The 24,152-nt window shown below is 28.0% G+C and overlaps 2 protein-coding genes across 2 annotated transcripts; both read right to left on the bottom strand.

Moving 5' to 3' along the window:
- Positions 1-6,604: 6,604 nt before the first annotated feature.
- On the bottom strand, positions 6,605-9,076 carry LOC125839667 (uncharacterized). Its single transcript, XM_049518661.1, has 8 exons — positions 8,974-9,076; positions 8,641-8,706; positions 8,456-8,553; positions 8,307-8,344; positions 8,098-8,185; positions 7,784-7,993; positions 7,602-7,667; positions 6,605-6,798 (listed from the first exon to the last, which is right to left on the bottom strand). Exons 1-8 carry the CDS (start codon positions 9,008-9,010, stop codon positions 6,631-6,633), a joined length of 771 nt encoding a protein of 256 aa, XP_049374618.1. The 5' UTR covers positions 9,011-9,076; the 3' UTR covers positions 6,605-6,630.
- A 7,621-nt stretch (positions 9,077-16,697) lies between these two features.
- Positions 16,698-19,833, bottom strand: LOC125839665 (thermospermine synthase ACAULIS5-like). Its single transcript, XM_049518659.1, has 10 exons — positions 19,646-19,833; positions 19,073-19,139; positions 18,781-18,875; positions 18,401-18,503; positions 18,188-18,276; positions 17,928-18,084; positions 17,700-17,775; positions 17,525-17,583; positions 17,025-17,161; positions 16,698-16,834 (listed from the first exon to the last, which is right to left on the bottom strand). Exons 1-10 carry the CDS (start codon positions 19,777-19,779, stop codon positions 16,756-16,758), a joined length of 996 nt encoding a protein of 331 aa, XP_049374616.1. The 5' UTR covers positions 19,780-19,833; the 3' UTR covers positions 16,698-16,755.
- Positions 19,834-24,152: the final 4,319 nt, after the last annotated feature.

Genomic DNA, 24,152 nt, shown 5'->3' with positions numbered 1-24,152 from the left:
AGTACATTTTGAACCTAATTTTTTAATAATATATGTTATTTGCCATGTCCCAATTTATGTGGCATTAATTGATATATTTGTTGGAGTCGAGAGATTTATTTTGTTAATTATTGTAATTTATAGTTTCTTTTTTGTCAATTTCAAACAATATATGTTGTTAATTGATAGAATACTTTTAATGTAATTTAAAAAAAAAAATATGTGTGACTGTCCATGTCCCAATTTATGTGGCACATGTAAAGTTTTGACAATTAACCAAAATTTTAATACATTTAAAAAAGAAATTAAAGTCGTTAAATTTTAAGTAATTTAAATTGTTGTATTATTTATTACAATTTATAATGCCTTTAAAGTAGTTTAAATATTGCACTATTTATTATGATTTATAACAGTTTTTTTTTTAAATTTATGTCATATTATGGAATTTGAGAAGTTATTGAAATTTTTATATGATTTTAAAAATATTTTAAATTGTTAGCTATTGTGATTTGTAGTACTTTTTTTTAACATAATTTTGAAAATAATATTTATTACTCTCTTTGTTCTAATTTATGTAGCAGATGCAGAATTTCAAATATTAACCCTTTTTTATATGTCTCTTTAATATATTAGTTGTTAATTGTTGTATTTTTTAGTACATTTTGAACCTAATTTTTTAATAATATATGTTATTTGCCGTGTCCCAATTTATGTGGCATTAATTGATAGATTTGTTGGAGTCGAGAGATTTATTTTGTTAATTATTGTAATTTATAGTTTCTTTTTCGTCAATTTCAAACAATATATGTTTTTAATTGATAGATTTTTTTGGAGTGGACTATTTTTTTTTATTAATTATTGTAATTTATTGTTTCTTTTTCGTCAATTTCAAACAATATATGTTTATTATATAATCCATTTTATGTGGTACCAATATAATTTAGAGAGTCAATTAAATTTTTTATATAAGTTTTAAATAATTAAGTTGTTAATTATTGTAATGTATAGTATTACTTATATTATTTTTAAATATATTTAAATATTATATGTTAGGTTTTTTATCCTAATTTATATGGCATTGATAGAATTTAAAGTGTCAAATAATTGTTAATTATTGTAATAGATAATATGGAGCATTTAAGTCATTTATAGTATAGTAATTTATATATAATATATTGGACATTAGTAGTGATCTTATTGGCCCATTGGTAGTCATTCCTAGAGTCTTCTATAATATAGTAATAATAACTAGAAAGTGATGTCCATGCGATGCACTGGGCCTAAGCCCAACAATTTAATTTGAAATGTGTTCAAATATGTAATATTTATTATTTTAAAAAAATAGACCAAAAGATATACCTTACCTTAAATTTTTCGTCATTACAAATTGTATTAGCATCAAGTGAATAATGCATTAGTACCATCAAAAATATATAGTTGGTGCATAGTTAGGTTCGTCTGTCAACCAAAATAACTACATCTAAATGTTTCAACAATTGATATAACACATTGATTTCACAAAAAAATCACTACATGGGAAAGAATCATCAACAATTGTAATTTTGAGAATTAATCGGAAAAAAAAACTCTGCCATCAAACGAAATTGTAATTTCACACAATTTTTAGTTGAGAATTACACTACTAACAATGGTAAGAGTATTAATGATAGATCCTAAAAAGTTTCTCTTGATCTTGCAACTGTTGACACTAATCTAGCTTTCATTTTTTCAAGCAGATTTTTTTCACATGGATGTTGGAACTTCTTCAGCGGAACATTTGTACCGTTCATAAAAAGTAAAATAAAATAGGATTCAGGAGGGAAGTTTTCATCTAAACCCATAAAAAGGAAGTGACTCTGATGGAACATTTAAATACCACTCTAGCCTTTTCAATTTGCTTTCTCCATTTGTATTTGGTCCATGACATAAGCATTGTGTGTTATTGTTAGAAAGTCATTCACATGGAGAGGAAGGCATAACAAAGAATGACAAATTTCAACCGAACAAATTAACGCATTTTCAAATTACTGTCATATAAGCCCATTTGGCCTCAATATATATATATATATATGGTGAAAACGTTAATTGTATTATAGCCATTGGATGCCTTAAAATTAGGGTGAAGAAGCACAATCCATATGCTTGCCTCTGTAGCACGCATGTATTAACTGATTTTTGGAGACTTGGATTGTTAGTTTTTTTTTTTTTTGCTTTTTTTGGCCTAATTTTGAATTGCAATTGTAGCCAATTTCTTTGGAAAATAGCCACCATTGATTATTGTCATAGCCCTCAATTAATTGCCTATTTTTCCACTCTACATAAATTATTGTTATAGCCCTCAATTAATTAAACATAAGTCATTGACATCAATATTAGACATGTGACAATTGACACTCATTCAAGAAATAATTTGGAGAAATAAGAATGATAGTTAAATCTCTTTTCTATAAATATGGTTCTCCTAACACTATAATAATTGATTCCTACATATTAATAAGGTAAAATAAAGATAAATGTGGATAAAATATAAATAGTACAACTCACAGAACATATTGTACAATTAAATACTACCGTGTTAGTCCTTTTTGTTGTTGGCTTATATATAAGGTAATATATCCCTAAAATTTGGGACAAATTCTCTTATGTTTAGTAATGTAGAGTTTTATTAAGTTATGGAGATCTAAATTTACCTTTTTATATGGTATAAATATATTATATCCATCTAAAGAAAAATATAATTTTATTATGTTGTAAAAATTAAAAAGTAACAAACAACCCAATTTTTAGCTCATTTCAGCTATATATTCTACTTTTGAAATGGATCAATAATTTGTTTCTTTATTATCGCAATTCATTTTAATCGATCTGAATTCAACTATATATCACAATCACATTCTTGCTCAACCACAACTTAGGCACATATAAAATATGTGAAATTTTGGATGCTTCACAAAGTATCTAATCCCAACAATTATCCCTCTAGAAAATATTTTTCTAAACTATCAACATCAATATGTCATTAACCACATTGAGTAAAAAATATATTTATGGACAAATTAAGGCATCCACTGACTCATCAGATCATAATGATACCAAATGGCATGATGTGCTAACGTTGGTTAATATATATATAAATAAATAATATAAACGCCTTTGGTATTAAAAGCAACACTACTTGTTGGTTTTACACCTATATATCAATCAATAAATTAAACAAATAAACGACATGTTCCGTCTCAATTAACGTTATTTGATAGCGTTAATTGCTATGCAGCAGCAGAGCTTTCGGAGATAAAGAGAGGGTGAGTAACAGGGGCGGCTCTGCCTTATAAAAATTAAGGCATATGCCTTAGGCCCCCAATTTTGGAAGGCCTTAAATTTTTTACCAAGAATAAATTGTGTGTTATTTTTTTATTAAAAAAATAATTATTTATAATAAAAAGTATATAGTATATATTTTTTATTACATTTCTTTGCTAACATTCACATTATTTATTTTTTAAAACTCATTTTTGCTTAAAGTTTATCAACTTATTACTTATAGAATTGTGTTAACAATTCATATAATGATTGCTTCAATAAAATAATATTTTTCAACATTAAATTGATAAAATATTACCTAAAACTAATAATTATAAATAAAAATAAGTACTCAAAAAAATCATCTATAAAAAAAATTAAGTAATAATTTGCATCTAAATAATTAAAAAAATAAATTTAAAAATAAATATGTATGAAATTTGTTAGGCGTCAATTGAAATTTCGCTTTAGGCCCCCAATTACGTTGAGCCGCCCCTGGGTGAGTTAATGACGTCCTAGTTTGACTCATCTCTATCTGTATATAGTTTTGACTCATCTTATGTATTTAAGACAAGTTTGTACTCTTTTTAGTATAGCTTTGTACCTTCGTTAATCGTCCACCAAGTTGTTGTTATACATATTTATGTCATTTTCTTCTTTCTGTTGTGTATTCCTTTATTTTGCTATTATTCTGTTATGCTCAATATACCTATTACTTGTTGTTCTGGAATATGGATTGACTTACCTACTAATGAATTTTTTGGATAAATGTTATCAAGACTCGAGTTTTTGAATCGTGACAATAATATACTTGAGTTTTAGATTTTGTGATCCCTAGTGGCATATGGTTCACATCTTTATCGGATTCTTATCCAGAGGACATGTTCAATAAATTGTAAAGATATGATATCGGAGCCTAATTCAACCCCGAATTAAAAGCTAGCTCATGAGGGGCGGATTGTCCAAGTCCATATAAGCAAACTATCCGTCAATTCCCCAATCAATGTGAGACTTCTACTCAGGGGCGGCTCAACGTAATTGGGGGCCTAAAGCGAAATTTCATTTTGAGGCCTATAGTATAAACAAACTTCGTATACGTATTTATTCAAAATTTATTTTTCTTACACTATTTAGATAAAAATTATTAGTATTTAATATTGTTTTTCAGTTATTAGTTTTAGGTAAGATTTTATGAGCTCAACATTGAAAAACATCCTTTTATTGAGGCAATTATCATATGAATTATTAACATAATTCTATAAGTAATAAGTTGACAAATATTAAATAAAGATAAGAGTAGAATCATAGAATCTCAAGAAGTTGATGACTTGTTATACTCCATGTTAATATGCTTGTTGTAAAGTTTGAAACTAAAATTTAAAAACAAATAAAAAAAGAATTTGTAATTCACTTTATTCAACACTTTTCACTATTAATTTTTATTTTTAACAAAATACAAAAGATGCTAAAGTGGGTGAAATAATATATATTTTAAAATATTATACTTTTTATCATAAATAATCAATTTTTTAAATAAAAATTTAACATAATTTATTCTTGATAAAAATTTGAGGCCCCCCAAAATTTGGGGGCCTAAGGCATAAGCCTTATTTTACAAAGCATAGATCCGCCTTTGCTAGTTTTACTACTCTAACAAAAATCTATAAAGTCGATTCCAATTTGCTTGAAATTGAGGCGCAATACACCGTTGTAATTGTTGTTTCCATCTAATTAATTAACTCATAACAACACGAAAGTTTATTGATTAATTGCTTCCTGTTTTAAAATTGAGATAGCAAAGATTTAGAGGATTTTGAAATATGGAATATAATTTAATTTGAAGTGAACTCTAGTCTTCCTTCTTATTCTGTCCAATCAAAAAGTTACTATTTGTGGAAGGAATAAAATCTTATTATTTAATTTGTTGTATTATTATTGCTTACACGATATATATTCTCAGCTAACATGATTATATAACTCATTCAGCTCTAGTCATGGTGTATTCATAATTCATGTGTCACAACTCACAATGATGCATTCTTGCTTAGCAGCAATTTACCAAATACAAAGATGTACAATTTTTTTTATGAAAACAATAGAAATTAGCAATGGATAGAATTAGTCATAGATAACTTCTATCGCTAAATAATAAAAGTTTATCATTCTTTTTTTTAAAGCGGTGCTAAGTTATTAATTTTATGGTTTCAAATTTTAGAACGATGATTAAAATGTTAAATTACCAAGTTTTTTGAAGCGGTGCTAAGATATTAAAATGATTAAAAAAAGTCTCACGGGGGGGGGGGGTTAATAAGAATTAAGAAGTGTAGTCTCCTAGCTATCGGAGTGTGAGTTATGCTCAAGACTTAATTTTACATGCTATTAGAGCATGACCCATCTCACCTGATGTTGGGCCTAAATTAAACTATCCACATTACAGATGCCTAGTTCTGAGCGTGAAGTTGGGTGCTGAAGAATGAAAAAGTCTCACATTGATGGTTAATGAAATGCGTGATCTTCTTATAAGGATCGAGCAATCCTCCCTTTAAGCTAGCTTTTGAGGTGCATGAGTTAGGTCAAAAATATAATTTTACAATTTCTTAGCTTTTGAGGTGCCTGAGTAGTTAATTAATGCTTGTTTTGATGCGTAACGAAACATCACTATAATACCAATGATGTTTAGAGATAGGGACCTCACAAATAAAATGTTTATTTAGGCTAGATCAACATTAAATCCATTAATTAACCATCCTTATTTGAGTATTAATGACAAACTTAAAGACACCCACTGACTAGGCAGATAACGACATCAAATGATACAATATGCTTGCAATAATGTTGGTTAATTAAGAAAATTAAAATATTGTACACATCAACTTTAGCATTGAAAGCAACACAACTTGTTGGTTTCATACCCTATCAATCAATTCAAATAAAATAAACATACTCAATAAAAAAGTTCTCCAAGTATGTAAAGGCTATTTTTAATATTGTGATCTCCCATCACATGTGTTTGTGAATATTCAATGAAATTTTACGATAAATATAGTATTTGATTAATTGAGTTCGGTTGAACCCATAAGTTAAGCAGCACTCAAGCTCCAAAAGGCTTGAGGAATATATTTAAACTATTTTTCAAATTAAAAATTTGTTGAGCTTATCTCGAATCAATACGAAAGTTAAAGTTCTCGAAAAAACCACCTTCACGTGGCTTTTCTTTTGTTAATTTATTCATGATTTATATATATACATAACAAGTACATTCACATACATTAAAGATAATTATTTTAAGAATATGTACACTTGTACATAGATTAGAAGATTCTTGTTATTTTGGTTTTTTCTTGACATAGATTAAGCACCCACTGCTGTGGTTGCAACAAAGTCCATTTCACTTCTTGTACGTGTTATTTTTTGATCTTTTTCTTCTTCCTTGAACCATATTGCTGGTACTACTTGAACCAAATCAGTCACTATCTCTAATGCATAGTCAGCTTCTTTCGTCTTGGTCGATCTTCCAACCTTCAATATATGGAAATAAACACACAAATCAGAGTTTATTGTACGTAGTCTTATCCTATACTTCTGTAAGAAGATATTTAAATCTTTCACCTCTTCATATGAGATAGATATTTAATTGATGTAGATAAGAGAAACAGGTAGAACTTTGTGATAAGCACTAGCTAAAATATCCATCATATGTCAAAGGACCATTACACTTGTAGAACTTTTTTCATTTTCAATAACCCACGTTTTGAATTGGACAAGTCGAAGTTGTACATACAAAGGGGAAAAAACACTTTGGTCCAAAATAAAGTCATTTTCTTGGTACTATTAACTTTTTTCTTAGTTTCCCATCCGGTGTCCGGAGCTCACATTGGAACCCCGATTAAATTCGGATCGCGCACTACAGAGTCCATTCGGGAGTGGTGCTCTCAACATGATTTTCTCCATACCCAGAGCTCAAACCCGAGATCTTTGATTAAGGGTGAAACACTCCCACCAGTGATCCATAACACATGTTGGTTGTAACCTAACTTTGATTACTGAATAGCAGGACAATAAGGTCACATAGTACAATTTAAGATAACCGCAAGCTGAAATATCTTCTTGTACCTTATTTTTATATAAAATAGATGATAAACTCGTAAAAGTGAAGATTTAACGTGCGCCACTAAATATTACCCATATCTTTTTAGGGGTAGGAATAAAGTTTTAATGAGTCTGTTTTTCCGTCTACATTAGCCTCTCAATCTAATTATTCACGTGATCATCTCATCTCAAAAACAAATTGTAAACACACAAATATACAAATAAGAACTTACCAAAACTGTTTGAAGCCCCACAGCTTTTCCAGCAGCTATGTTCTTAACATTATCATCAAGGAAGAGCTAAACTCACACAAAATCAAAAAAAAGAAAATCAAACTCTGAATCATATAATTAGAAAAAAAAATTAAGAGGTAATTAATTAGATTGAAATTTGAAAAGCAGAGTATTGAGCATACCGTGCGATAAGGATCGATCTGAGCAGCTTCAATGGCGATATTCATTGCCTCCATTGAAGGCTTCAATATCACCGGAATCTCTTCCGGCCTTGTTGCCTTAGAGAGGTTAAAATTCATCGTCTCGAAACAAATGATCTGTTCAAAACAATCCGTAATTCCAAGACGATCCAAAGCCTTCATCGCATGAATTCGATCCGAATTCGTGAAAATCTGCACATTTACTTACAAAATCAATCCACAATATCCAAATTAACATATCATTAACGATCATCAACAGATCACAATACATTCAACTATATATAAAAACAACTTACAATTTTCCTTTGATTAATACGACGCAAAATGCTTCGTAATTGGGGATCCGGTTTAATCAAATCATACGGTAATCTTCCGTGCACATAGCTGTTGAAGATTGGGGAAATTGAAATAGAAACATTTTCAGAACAATAATCGCAATTTTATTTTTTTTATGAATTAGAGAATCAAACTATGAAAATAAAATAAAAAACTCAAAATATCTCACCTGTGATAATCATCGGCATCAACATCATAGCCTATAGCCTGCATTATAAAGCAAAGGAATTAAACAACACAATTAACTAATCGAAATTTGATTAATGACAAAGTATTGAAGTACTAATTAAGAATTAAGGCTAAAAATAGGATAATTACTCGTAATCCGGCAAGAGAACTGCCATAAGTTTTGAAAAGCTCAACACGCAAAGCCGATGCTTTCGACACCGGAAAACCGCATTTCTCCACCAGAAAATCTGTTTTTTCAGCCAAATATAACAGTTTCAGGTAACCGATCATAGCTCATGATATTGAATTACGTTTAATTTTAACAGAATTCGAACCGTCAATGTTCTTCTTCAAGGATTGTCCAATTCCAGTCTTAGACGAATACAGAGTATCATCCAAATCTAAACACAAATTATTTCAAAATATTATTCAACACAATTTCTCAACAAGTCAACGAAATGCAAATTAAGACTAATAACTATAATTAACACAATTCCACAAGCGATCGAACAAATATCATAAAAACTTCGATAGTCAAATGAGTTTTTCTTATGTATTTTAACAACAATAACAATAACGTGTTCAATCTAATCTCATACGTAAAGTCTCCAAACCTTACTCCTACCTCATGAAACACGGAAAATAACTAATTGAAGAAAGAAACTTACCGAAAATAATAGAGTCAAAAGGGGAGGAAGAATCCATAGTAGAGAAAAACAAATTGAGCAAATTATAAATGCAAATATTTTTTTGTGAAATGATGAGTAGACACAAGAGAGGGCTTTGAAATGGGAGGGGAAAGCGGGTATTTATACGAGTTTGTAGAAGAAGATAAGGACAAGATTGGGAATATAAAAATATTTTTGATGACTCATCAGATGATAACGAGTGTAATTTGACAACTGATGTAAGAGGGACCCACACGTTATCCAATTAAAAACGATTATTATATTGTAAGGACAATAATGCCCATGTTTCCGTGATTGACACGTTGCTTATGATTATTTTAATACTCGTTTAAATGAGAGTCCGACTAATTCAAATTTTTTGAGTCTCTTTAAATTCATTCGAAGGAAGCGATTTTTTATGAAGATATTTTTCAAGATTTAAAATTGAGATCTTTAATTAAAGGAGGAATGATTATATTCATGCACCTTGGTGGTAGGTTTTAATCCATTAAAAAATATTTGTAAAATTTAAAAATAATAAATTTAAGAGAAATATTTAAGGTGAATCAAATGTTATTGAATATTTCAAACTACAAATTTCAGATCATATAGATTAAAAAATGAAAAAAAAATGAAAAATAAAAAGTAGATCAATTATTGAATGTCATGTCAAGTGTATGTTCCTTCATAAAAGGCGAAACACTTATACAACCCCTCTAACTTGTCCATATTTTTCATTTTGACACTTTATCTTAGCCTTGTTCTATTTTAACTTTTGAACTCCATTTTTTATGTTCCATTTTAACACGAAATACTATTTTTATGATTTATTTATTTTTATATATATTCTTCAATTGCAACTTCTTATTTTAAATCGACATGTGTTATTTACTTTTAGTTAAAAAATTAAAAATTAACAAAAAATTATTCTTTTTAAAAAATAATAATTTCTTTTTAAGAGTGTTATGTATTTTTGTGTGAAAAATAACCGACAAAATTGTGTTGGTTTTCTTTCTTTAAAATCACTGACAACCTAACAAAGTCAGTCGAGTTTTAACATTGTTTAGTAGTGTTATTAGCAATGAACAAGAGTCTTTTTTTATTAGTGTTATTAACTAAGTCAGTCGAGTCTTTTTGAAGATGGATTTTTTTTATTCGTATTGATTTATATTAAAAATTAAAAGTGAGTATTTGCGTTAAATTTAGATTGCCTAGATGATAAGAAAAAATAAATAAGTAGTGTTATTTAATTTGATTGAATGTTTAAGAAAGAAAATCAAAGAACTTTCATCAATTTATTTTCATGCAAAAATACAGAGAAATATCAAAAAATAATATTATTGTTTGAAAATTTTTATGTTCGTTCGCGAATGTTTAATTTTTTTAACTAACAGGCACACGTCTATTTTTTTAAAATAAGAAATTGCAATTGAAGAAGATAAATAAAAACAAATCATAAAAATTAGTATAAGTGTTTAAATGGTACAGAAAAAATGGAGTTTAAGGGTTAAAATGGAACAAGGCTAAGTTGGAGTGCCAAAATGAAAAATGATGGCAAGTTTGAGGGGCTATATATGTGTTTGGCCTTCATAAAATGAGGGCCAAAGGGGAATGAAAAAACAATAAGAAAGAGATTTTGGTGTGGAGGAAACTATAAAATATTTTTGTGAATAATATTTTCTGATTTTGTTAACTTAAACGTGTAAAAAGCATTTCACTAAAGAAAAAGTTTTCCTATTAAACAAGAAAAAAGTGTTTTTTTCCACGTACAGGCATAAGTCCATTGTTTTTACAATTATTGTAATTAGTTGATAAATATATTACCGATCTATAGTACTAATAACACTACTAAAATGTCAGTTGTTTCTCATTAAAAAATGTTAGAGGATTGTTTCTACAAATATTTTAATTTAGTGAGAAAAAAAATAGTAATATTTTTATATTAAAAAATTAGAAAGTTTTCCACTATTTTAGTGATAATCTATTTCCATAAGTTTTTACAACTAGTAAAATAATTCAGTGAAAAATAAGGGGGGGAATCAATTTTTATAATACAATTTTTTCATTCATACCGTGGAAAGACCCTTTAATTTGTTTCTAGTAGTGTCATATCTTCAAAACACTATTTTTATAATTGTATTATATATAGCCAATTCTTTTTATAACAATATAGTTGTAGTTGGTTCCAGAATTTTGTTATTTTTTATTTCACATTATAAAAACGTTGAAAGTATTTTATTGCGTTCTTAAGAGCATATTGCCTACGCGTTTTGAAGATTATATAGGAATAAGATGCTTTACTCTTTTAATATTTGGAATATTCTTTTTCTCCCATAATTAAAAGAACTAATATAATATTTACCTAAAGGCAAAAGCTAAGGTGAAAATAATAGAAATAAAAAAAAAATCCGCGGTTTCACACTAACAAAAACAATGAAAACACAAAGTAATTATGATACCTCTTGTCGTGTAGCTTTCCTTGAACTTTCAATACAGGTTTCAACATCCATGTGAAATGCGTGTCAATTTAAATTCATATTTAATTTTTCATTTCGTATTTGATATTTATATTAGAGTCTGATTAAATTTAAATTCACGCATTATAAAGCTTAGTCTTAAAAGTGATAATTTCAATAAGTTTTATTTTTAAAAAATTCTGATAAATTCCAATCAGAAGCCTCTTATTAAAAGAGGAAAAATCTATCATAATCATATAACTTTTGCTAGTCCATTTAATCTTTGAAACAATGGGTTGGAAATATTTTATGTTCTGATCTTGTTTATATCATCAAAATATTGTTGTTCATCAATTCCAATATTCAGTTTTCGCTCAATATCTGATATTTGTTTCCAAAATCTGATTAATTCACATTCATAAATAAGAAAAATCACTACTTTTTACCGTTCTAAAATATTATTATTTAAGGTAAAATAAAATTTCAATATCAATATTACTATGATAAATGGTAAGAATTTTATCTAAATTTGAATTCTATTGAGAGATCCATGAAAAAATCATAAATTATTGAAGAAACATCAAGATAAGTATGCATTTGACAAAGAAAAAATACATAATTATCTTGTTAAACTTGTACGGTTATACCCCTTTTTAAAGTAGACACCTAAAATTTGCGGGATCCCATTGAACGAATAGTATTAAAGCCCCAAACCAGTGGTTAAATACCATGTGACATTTTTAATTTGATTTTTTTAATTAATAAATTAGATCCATCTTCCCATCTTCCCCAAATCACCATTAATAGCCTTTTAAGAAGCTTTTTCAACAGGTCAAAAATTAAAAACCATCATTCTTTCACAATTTTTGTATTTTAAAATGCAATATTATTAGATTCTATCTTCTTCTGTTCAAAACTTAACTAAGTAGTTTTCTCGTTCCTAAAACTTAAAAGATCGAAAATGGTGATGCTAATGGATAAAGTAGACGATTTAGGATGAAGATGATGATTTAAATATTTGTTTGATAGAACTTCTAATTTTCATATTTGATTATTTGTCATGATGTAGTAGTGATTAAGTAGGGCAATGATGGAGTGTTGTCACTATGATTTGTGGTGGTGGAATTCAAAAAACAAATTTGAGAAATCAGAGGCAAAGTAGAAATTTAAAAGAGAAAAAAATCAAAAAAGAAAAGAAAAGGAAATAAAATAGAAAATTAAAACCAAAAATAAAAAGAATTAAAAGTTAAATAGTGAATGACAGGTGGTAGATTAGGATTGATGCGTGATTTGCACCTGCCTTATTACAACTGAGAATGACTGAGAAAAAAGAGTATATATGCTACTTTAAAATTATTTCGTGAGGTAATAGGACTCGCGCAAACTTTAAGTGTCTAATTCAAAAACTGATATAAGTTTGATGGGGTAATTATGTATTTTCTGTTTTACAAATAACTATATTAGTTCATCCTATTTCATCATGTTTTTGGAGCCAGTAAGTTTTGAATGACCTCCCTCTCTTTGTATAAATCAAACATCATTTCTTTGTCGCCATCTTTTCAACATCTCATATTTTTTTAAAAAAAGATTAATTATTTCAAAAAAAATCATATCATGCATTAAATTATTTTAATAATAACCAACTACTCCCCTCCCTTGTCTCTTTCCCCATAAAAAATCAGCCCCTACATATTTGTTTTATAAAATGCTAACCACAAAATATGATCTGATTGTTCCTATCGTACCACAAGGATGGTATGATTATTATGACTAATCTAAAAAATGTTTCATTATGCTTTAATATATCTATTGAAAATATTACTTAGATCGAATTTACTCATAAGTCATAAGGGATGCTAATAGCTTGTTAATCTATTGATTTGTTCTCTTCCTTAACCTTAATCATCAATATATAAATACACTATTACTAGTGCAGGACAGTATAACAAAAATAACTTTTAGCGGCAAATATTGACATTAGTAAAGAGTGCTAAAGTTTTTATCGGCATTAGTTAAGTGCCATTAGAATCAATATCGCTAAAGGCTTTAGAGACATATACAAATAGTGCTAATTGCTGCTAAAAATACATATTTAGTAACAATTAAGAATTAATTGCCGCTAATAATCATTTTTGATGTAGTGAAAAAAAAGAAGAAATTTTCCCACATTAGATGACAGTTAGAATTTCTAATAGAGAAAAAATGTTGGATGTTCTCTATCCCTTAAAGAATATCTAGGGACTAGATTGCAGAACAAAGAAAGTTCATCTATTATGTGAGAATTTTCGATGATTGATGATATAAATCGTGATTGCTATAAATATATACCCGCTAGAAAGAATCTGTAAATATCTGAACGTATTTCTACTATATCTTCCACGCCAAATTCAAATCACCATGAATGAGGTGGTTTAATTTAGGTGTGCATATATAATAAAGTTATACATTGATGCTGATGGATGAAAACACCATAAATTATTATTTAGTTGATACTTATTGAGAGGACTGATTTGGCGTCTTATTTATATTTATAAATAATATAAATTATATATATAAGGTGACGATAGAAGCAGAATTCACCACAACATGCATAATAATTGAGTATGGCACAGCACATGAAACACAAGCAAATGATTTCAAAGAGTATGTTTCCTTTTGCAATTTTTTTTAATGTACCTCTGATTCTTTGTTTCAATTTGTGTATCATATTTTAATTTGACATGAAAGGTAAGAGAGTAAAAAAATATTTTAGATTTTATGGTCCTAAATTAAATATATGTCAAATATATCAAAATATTCATTAATTTTGTGATATTAAACACAACGTGCTGAAAGTTTATTTGTAGTTAAAAATTTACAAAAAATAATAATTTTTGAAGGACTTCCCCAAATATCACTGAATGTTGACATATACCACTATACCTAAGTTAGTGAGCTTATGTATTATTGTAACAAGAAATGACTCATTACCTTATATATTAAGCCACCAACAAAAAGGATTAGCACTGTACAATATATTATGTGAGTTGTACTATTTATATTTTATTTAAATTTATCTTTATTTTATCTTATCAATATTTATCAATTCTTATAGTGTAATTAGGAGAACCATGTTTATAAAAAATGAATTTAACTATCATCTTTATTCCCCAAATTATTTCTTGAATGAGTGTCAACTATCACATGTCTAATATTGAATGATTTAGGTTTAATTAATTGAGGGCTATAACAATAATTCATGTAGTGGGAAAATAGGCAATTAATTGAGGGCTATACCAATAATCAATGGTGGCTATTTTCCAAAGAAATTGACTACAATTGCAATTCAAAATTAGGCAAAGAAAAAAAGAGCAGACAAACTAACAATTCAAGTCTACCAAAATCAGCTAATCTGCGCGTGCTACAGAGGCAAGCATATGAATTATGCCTCTTTACCCTAAATTTAAGTCATCCGAACCCATTCAATGGCTATATATATATATATATATATATGACTCTTTTGAGGCAAAATGGGCTTATATGGCGTAATTGAAAAATGTGTTAATTTGTTCAATTGAAATTTGTCATGATCCATGATTCTTTGTTATGTCTTCCTCTCTAAATGGATGACTTTCTAACAATAACACACAATGCTTATGTCAGCGACCAAATACAAATGGAGAAAGCAAATTGAAAAAGGTAGAGTGGTATTTAACTGTTCCATCAGAGTCACTTCCTTTTTATGGGCTTAGACGAAAACTTTACTCCTGAATCCCATTTTATTTTACTTTTTCTGAACGGTACAAATATACCGCTAAGCACCAACATCCATGTGGAAAAAAACCTGCTTGAAAAAATGAAAGCTAGATTACTATTCACTCTTGCAAGATCAAGAGAAACTTTTTAGGATCTATCATTAATATTCTTAGCATTGTTAGTAGTGTAATTCTCAACTAAAAATTGTGTTAAATTACAATTTCCGTCTGATGGCAGAGATTATTATTTTTTGGTTAATTCTCAAAATTACAATTGTTGATGATTCTTTCCCATATAGTGATTTTTTTATGAAATCAATGTGTTATATCAATAGTTATTTTGGTTGTCAGACGAACTTAACTATGCACCAACTATATCTTTTTGATGGTACTAATGCTTATTAACTTGATGCTAATACATCTGTAATAACAAAAAATCAAAGGTAAAATATATCTTTTAATCCATTTTTTTTAAAATTATAAATGTTACATATTTGAACACATTACAAATTAAATTGTTGGGCTTAGACCCCGTGTATCGCACATGCATCACTTTCTAGTACATCACTAAATTGTTTGGAGATATTTTTTGTATATATATTTGCTTTGAGTGGCCACAAGCATAGCTACCCAAAATATTGGAAGCTTTATCAATCACCACTAAATTATTGGATTTTTGCATGTCCAATATGACTTCCTTTTAACATTTTCTGGCCCAATCTTATTTGGTTTTGAAGAAGATTAATGGCACAGGGTCTAACACTTTTTGGTAGTACATCACTAAATTGTTTGGAGATATTTTTTGTATATATATTTGCTTTGAGTGGCCACAAGCATAGCTACCCAAAATATTGGAAGCTTTATCAATCACCACTAAATTATTGGATTTTTGCATGTCCAATATGACTTCCTTTTAACATTTTCTGGCCCAATCTTATTTGGTTTTGAAGAAGATTAATGGCACAGGGTTTAACACTTTTTGGTAGTACAATTCAAGTAGAAGTAATAGGAAAATGAAAAAAACAAGGCATAAATTAAGTAGATGCATAAATCAATATGCTAATTTTATGTGAAATAAGGACATTCTAATTGACCCGATTGACTCTCATTCTGATTTGGCGAAATGGTGAAAAGTACATTATTTGTCGTCCTGCAACTAATTTGAAAAAAATGGGCGTTCAAGGAAATGAAATTTCTTCTCTTGAAATGTTAATAAACAAACTTTATAATGTGACAAAAACTTGGGAGCATTATCAAAAGATTGTAAGATTAGTAAGTAGAGACTCAAAATTAAAAGATAGTATTCCATATTAAACCATATAGTAATTAAAAAACAACAAGAAAGATCCATAATTAAGCCATAACCCCTCTTTCCTTTAGAGTAACATAGGCCATAGCACCCCTACCACTTCCAACAAAAAAAAAATAATAATATAAGAAACATAAGTTCTTAAGATAACTTCGAGTTAAAACCATAAGGAAAAACCAAAACAAAAGAAAAATAAAATAGAAAAGTTTCCAATTTTTTTTTCTTTTTTGTTAATGTGCTACAATAATCATGTAGCTCCCCTTTCAATTTTTGTTCCATTATGTCATGCTTGATTGTGTCTTCCATGTCCATAAATGAATCTTGCATTTCCTTCTGAGTAAACATGAGTCTCATTGTTCAATCTGTCATTGTTCAAATATTCATATAAGCAAAAAAGTCGCGAAAAAAGAATTATAAAATACGTAATTTAAGTTATATACACTACATGAAGAGTTACCTGTTAAACTGTTGTCATAAGTTAAGTTAAATTATGAGTGTATAACACAATTAAAGTACTAAACCAATAGTTAATAAAATTGAAATGTTGCTCACGAATTTCTAACAGCTTTGCTTAATGTAGAGGCTGAAGTGAATGTTTTGCCATCAAGATATCTATTTTCTCCATTGATCCTCTGCTTGATTCTTTGGTCCAATTCATCCACACTTACAACAAATGGAGTATCGGATGCCTATATCAAATCATCGATAATTTAATTAAAAACTATATTGTATAGCCGTCCACCAAAATTAAATAGCAGTCAGTAAATGTATACTTTTTTGGTATATTATTGTATGATATACATAAAATATACATGTTTTATACAAAATAGTGTATATTCTTTTTGTATATTGTTGTATAATATACATAGAAATTACATGTTTTATACAAAATAGTGTATATTAATTTTATATATTATTGTATGATATAAATAGAATATACATGTTTTATACAAAATAGTGTATATTCTTTTTATACATTTGGCTAGCGAATGTAATTATTTGACCGACCAAGCAGATATATAACTTGTTCTAATTTTGTAAAGTAATAATACCATGACCCATCCCCAAGTGTCAGCATAAGATGGAATATGAGCTGAATAAGGCACAACATCTGTAATAAAAAAGAATTAATAAATGTTAATTAATATCATTTGAGATATATCAAGTTTCAAGAATTATTATAACATAATGTAATAAATTAGCATGAAAATAATTTTTTTCCCTTACATTTGAAAACTTGTTTCAGAGTATTGAAAATGCAGGAAAAAACTTCTGTGTGGCTGAAAATTCCTGCTGGTCCTGCCTGTTAAGTTATAATTCTCAATATTTCAACATTAGTTAGTACTTACAAATTACTAATCCAATGTTTAATTTCCCCACATATATTATACTGACTTAATTTAAACGATACTAATAAATTTTACGGATGAAATTTAAGGGATAAATATAATGTACCTGAGTAACAAAGATGCCACCTTGATTAAGTCTAGGTTTAACAATAAATTCATAAAAGGATTTTGTATAAAGTTGGTAACATGGTCCTCCTTCTATAGGGTCAGCTAAATCCCCTACAATTATATCATAATGTTCCTCCCTCCTCTCCAGCTCAGCCCTACAAAATCACAACATTTTTTGTTAATCAAGATTTATTAATTATCACAAAAAATAAATTCAAGGGGTCAATTTAACAAGTTTATAAAGTTAGGGGATTAAACCTGGCATCATTAATAATAAGGTCAAGTCTAGGATCAGAAAATGCTTCTTTGTTAACCTCCAAGTATGACTTGCAAAATTCCACCACCTCCTGAAAAAACAATAATAATTGATACAAGTATTTATTTATTAATTAAAAATTTTCATTAATTAACGATGTAAAATATATTTACACAATCGAAGAATCGAAAAAAGGGGGAAATAAAGAGACTTACTTCATCAATGTCACACATTACAACTTTATCGACTGTTTTGTGCCTTAATAATTCTCTGGCTGTAGAACCTTCACCTCCTCCCATAATGAATATGCTTCTAGGACTGATAATTAAAGTGTATATTAAATATAAATTAATTTTGTAAACAATCAAAAGCTTAAGAACTTTATGTTAAAATACATAGTCATAATGAGGATTTCGAAAGAAAAAAGGTTGGATCACAAAAGCTTATTGCAAACAGTTTTATCCTGTATTTCTGCAAGAGACTGTTTTCACAGTTCAAATTTGTGATCTATAACTTTACTCGCCAAAATTCTCCTTCGGGTTATTTGGACAATTAAAATGAAATAATTAGTGGGGATCGGACAAAGAATAATTACTTGGAATGATAAAGGAGAGGTGGATGGACAAGACATTCATGATAGATGAATTCATCTATCTCTGCACTTTGAAGCTTTCCGTCGATCACTAAAGCCTGTTGCATTAGCCAAAAATTTAATGACAAATTTTCAAATTAAAAAATAAATAAAATTTATATGATAGTTTTTTTTTAATCACATTTTTATGTTATCGATGATTTTGTTGCAATCTTTTTTGGTAAAAAAAAAAAATACAATAGAATATACACTCTTAAATAAATATGTCGGAATGATTTTTCCAAATACTATTTACCTTTCCAAAGGGCTTTGTGTCCAAGAGTTGAATATCTTGATATTGAGTAGCACCAGTGTGCAAAATGCTGCGCCAAAACGAAAATATTTTAAATAAAAAAAAGAATATATTTATTTCGGATTCTAGTAATTTAAATATTTATTTTTTAGAATCTAGCATTTCATCTTTTCTCGTGATATATTTAAGATTATAGATTTATTAAAAATATGTAATTTTTATATTGAAGTCAAACTATTATAAAATAACAAACCTACTAAAAGGTGCATCTTTTTCCTACTAATTACCCTAAAAAGAGCTTTTCGAAAAAGAAAAAATAGGAAATATAATTTGCATATATATCCACCAAACACAAGAATAAATAAAAGTCCCCCACCCTCCCACCCCACCCCAACCCCAAATTTAAAAGATATGATCTTTTTAAATTGGTTTATAAAATAATTAGTAAGATCATATAAATCAGAACGAACGAAATAACTTGAAAAAAAAGATAGTAATCAACTTATTACAACTATCTAGTTAAGTCGCACCAACATTATAACACATTAAACTTAAATCCAATTAGTATTATTATACCTATTGAGAGCAAAACACCATCTCAAGTCATTGTCAATTTCTTCTTCATACCAACAACTCTTTCTTGGACCTCCCACTACATGTCCATTTTCATTATTCAACACATTAGATAATGCTGCTGATATTTCACCCATTTTTCTTTTTTCTCAAACACACTAATTGGACAAAGGATAGAAGAGATAATAAAGAGTGAAACTTCAAAGCTAAGTGACAAATAAGTTTAAGGATGAAAAAAAATGGAATGTTAAGTGGAGAATATAAAGAGGAAAAAAGAGTGTCATTGTAATCATTTAAGTTCATGAGTTGGGATAACTATTGAAGCAAGTTTACATAAAATCCTCATGGATTTTGGAGACACAAATTCCAAAAAAACATTATAGTAAATGGAATACAAAAATTAAATCAAAAGATCATTATAAGTGGGAATTCTAAGGTTGATTTCCTCGCGTGCGTTCTCTAAGTGTATGTTTATGTATATTTGGAATATAAAATAATGAATACTACTTTTTACCAATGTTATGGGGCTCTAGTTCTTCATTGGGCTTAATATATAAACTCCATCTATTTTTATTTGTCTAATTTAAAAAATTAAGAGATAATTTATTATTTTATTCATATTATTAAGTATTATTAATTTTTTAAACATTTAGATGATTTATACTTTCTTTGTTTCAATTTATGTGATGTTGTTTTACTTGACATGTAATTTAAGAAAGAAAAAAAAAAGACTTTTGAAACTTGTGGTTTAAATTAAGTTGTAAATGACAATCAATTTTCCTTTTAGCAACAATTGAGATAATGTCATTGCATGCATCCAGAATTGCTAAAGCCTTATACGATATTTATATAGAGTTTATAAATAATCATATTTATTATTATCATTTAATATAATAGAATGACAATTATATATTGCCGTTAAATAATTGCACAATTTTATTTATTAATTATAGTGTTAGACTGTTAGTATACTTACTCTCAACCCTATCAAATTAAACCCTTTATTTGATTGTTATTTTTTATTTATTTCTAGCTTGTTGTTTAGTACTTATTTTGAAGTCCAACTAATATTAATACACGTCATTAATTTTTATTTAACTTGGTACACTTTTTTACAATAGACGATTACATACTTAGAACTCAAATTATTTTTTTCTGACTAATATTGAAAAAGATACTTACCATCTCGTCATAGCATTGTAAATGGTTAGTACATACAAGTGCTTCTTGTCTACATAGTAATTATATCAATTTTTATTAGTTATACATATAGTTCATCATCTTAGCTTTTGCTTTAGCAACCTTTATCTTTTAACACATTTTATTTTCTCCAAAATTATGGTAATACCAAGTGAGAAGAATAGTGGAGTAATAATGATATGTTGGTGTAGTAATGCAACGATTCGATAAAACATGGTGGTCGAAAAATGATTATATAAGCTAGCTCACCATATATATAAGAGAGGTCTTTGAACAATTAATTTGTTTTTCCCCTGTTTTAATTTGTTTGACTTGATTTGAAGTAAGAAAGTTAAAATAATTAATGTTCTATGTAAATTTGAATATATTACTATCATATTTTTTTAAAAATAAAACTTATATATTTAAAAACTACATAAAAAATTACTATAAGTAATAGTTAACACTTCAAAAAAATTTAAAAAAATTATCGTAATTTTTTTTACAATTCAAATAGTAACCGTACTAGACATTGTGACAGTAAATTTTGTTTTTACTGTCATAAAAAATATTTAACAGCAATTGAATTAATATCATTACATCCATTGTTAGTAAAGTCTTTAGCGACATTTACATAATTATATAGAGTGTGTTATAAATACTTATATTTTTTATTGATGCTTAATATAAAATAATTACTGCAAAATTATTTATTTGTTAATATAAATTGTAATTAAGATAAATAAATTGAAAGGGAGAAACTACACCACATGCATGCCTTATGATATCACTTCAATTAGAAGAATACACAAATCAATAATACAACTTAGGGATAATTATTGCAATTAGCAAAACAATTGTAATCAACAATATATTTTATTTTTTTTGGGAAGAGAAGATATGATAATGCCAAAAGCACTAAGAAGCAACAAATGAAACAACTAGAAAAGGTCATCATACATAATTAGTGAAAAGGGATATTTCTTTGGGAAAAGAGAGATTTTTTTTTTTTTAAAAAAAGAAGATAAAAGAAGATGATTGAACACATAGGTATAGTGGAGACAAATACCCAAAATTAGGGTTTTTTTTAATCTAAAAAAATTGAAGTGAAATAAATAAATTACTTTAAGAAATTAAAACTTGTGCAATAAAATGTTGGCGTGCAATGAAAAACATCATTCATAGTTATTCATTTAGTTGCTCAAAAGATGATAAATGGCGTGCTAAGCCAGACGCACTCATCATCACTATCACCATAACCTAACTCATCTTCCAACAAACTATACAATAAAAATAATTCAAAACTTATATACATATGCATCGATAATGTAAGAAATATTTGCGTGTATAATCAGATCACTTATAAAATTATGCTATATATGTATATATCTGTCATGATCATAAGCACTTAATAAAAAATAAACTAATTAACTCGTTATCGTATATACGTGAAACTATATTATATTGGCAATATGCCAAGAAAAATTTATACTATCAATATATATAACGTTAACCTGGGGTGGGGGGAGAAGAAAGAGTATTTCAAATATACTACCTTCGTTCTACATTGGTTGTTCATTTCCCCCTTGATACATCTCTTTAGAAATCATAAATAAGAATGATAATTTTATTAATTTACTCTTTTTGAAAATTTACAAACTTATTCACACTTTTAAAAAATTAATTATAATAGTAAAATGGAAAAATATAACTAACTTCTATCATGATTTTGTAAATTGATAAAAATAACTATTTTTAATAACGTAAAGAACTAATATGAGACAGCGGGAGTACATCCATTTGGAAATGTCACTATATGTAGTTAACAAATATATGCATGCGGGAACGTTTTAGATACGCAATCATGCATTTGCATTTTCACTAATCATAATGGCACAACAGATAGATATTTTCCTGTCACCTAAAGATAGACTTTAGCTCTCGTTCGGTCATAAATTTTGAAGCTGAAATTTAAAAATTTTAAGTTTTTAAAGTTTTAATTTAGGAATTTTAAAGTTGTGTTTGGACATATATTTTACCTAGCAAAAAATTAAAGTTTACATATATTATGAGTAAGTGAAAGTGAAATTTCTTCCGGAAACAGACTCACATAAAAATATTTTGAAGATTAATTTTTAAGATTTGATTATATAAAAATCTATGATAAAACACTACCTAAAACTAACAACTCACGGAGGATAGAAGTTTGAAAATAATTTTGAATTCTGAACACTTCTCTACAAACTCAATATAAATTTTTATCCAAATATTTTATAGTTAATATTAATTAATTAAGGTGTTGGAAATACTTTAGTTAAAGATGTTTTGAGTATTCTAATTATTATGAAGGAAACATGTATTACATAGTAGTAATGTTTTTGTGAAACATCAAAGTTACTTATCTAACCTCTTTGTCACCATTTTTTGGAACTTAAGGGACCCTTTTAAATGATTCAAAACTTTGATGATGTCACTGTGGCGTCAGCATGACTGCTCCCCCACCTTACCCCTTCCTCTTTTCAATTTTTCTGTTGGGCCAAAAGGAATATTTTACCTGATTTTGTTCCATTTCAGTGTCATCGTCGAGGTTCGAAGGTATACTTTTCCTTGTCAATAAGCGTCTTCTGAAAAGGCAACGCTAAACAATTGATATTTCACTTTATCGTAAAAAAAATCAATTTTTTTTATACTGGTCATTCATTTCATGCTTATAATTACTAGTATTGGACTAAGTATGTATGTATTTGTATTTTTTTCCTCCCGTTGCGCCTTTTTTCGTTATAGCATTGTTATGAAGGCCAAACGCGTCAGGACTAGTATGGGCAAAGAAGCCTAACACTGAATTAAGAGACTGTGTTTGGGATCCGAGTTAATAAATACGACTTGTGAGAGAAAATTAGACTTATGCAAATTATTGAGTAAAAAGTCTGATTCCTCTCATCCCCTTTATTTTATGAGTCTAAACTTCTCATCGATCTCCCTTCTACGGTCTATCAATTCCATAGTTCTTACGTTCAGTATTTGTACATTTCTGTTTGGGTATTTGCTATTTGCATGGTTGCATTTACTTTCCGGATTTGTAATTGAATTCTAGTCTTATTAATATAGTTGAGAAGTTGGTTACTGTTACATAGAGTTGAGTTCATTACAAAAGCATATGGACCTTAGAGCTTTTTTGCGCATTACACTAACTGAGCAGAACAAGAAATACACAGCACCAGAGTAAATAAAGTTACAGCAAACATGACAAAGGGAGAAATTGAAGCACAGACTATGAACTTGCAAAAGTAACAACTCAAATTCTAAAACTTAGACTAATTTTACAAGAGCA

This window comes from Solanum verrucosum, unplaced genomic scaffold (assembly GCF_900185275.1).
Source record: "Solanum verrucosum unplaced genomic scaffold, falcon-dt-bn FXZP01000306.1, whole genome shotgun sequence".
NCBI classification, from domain to species: Eukaryota; Viridiplantae; Streptophyta; class Magnoliopsida; order Solanales; family Solanaceae; genus Solanum; species Solanum verrucosum.
Note: the sequence above shows the minus strand (reverse complement) of the source record. Positions and strands in the feature narration are given on the sequence as shown.

Coding starts and splice junctions, on each gene's coding strand:
- LOC125839667 (XM_049518661.1), bottom strand. CDS start 9,010: ATGGATTCTTCCTCCCCTTTTGACTCTATTATTTTCG. Junction 8,707..8,973: donor TTTTGACTCTATTATTTTCG/GTAAGTTTCTTT, acceptor ATTTGTGTTTAG/ATTTGGATGATACTCTGTAT. Junction 8,186..8,306: donor GATGCCGATGATTATCACAG/GTGAGATATTTT, acceptor AATCTTCAACAG/CTATGTGCACGGAAGATTAC.
- LOC125839665 (XM_049518659.1), bottom strand. CDS start 19,779: ATGGGTGAAATATCAGCAGCATTATCTAATGTGTTGAATAATGAAAAT. Junction 19,140..19,645: donor TGGTGTTTTGCTCTCAATAG/GTATAATAATAC, acceptor GTTTTGGCGCAG/CATTTTGCACACTGGTGCTA. Junction 18,277..18,400: donor TAATGTGTGACATTGATGAA/GTAAGTCTCTTT, acceptor TTGTTTTTTCAG/GAGGTGGTGGAATTTTGCAA.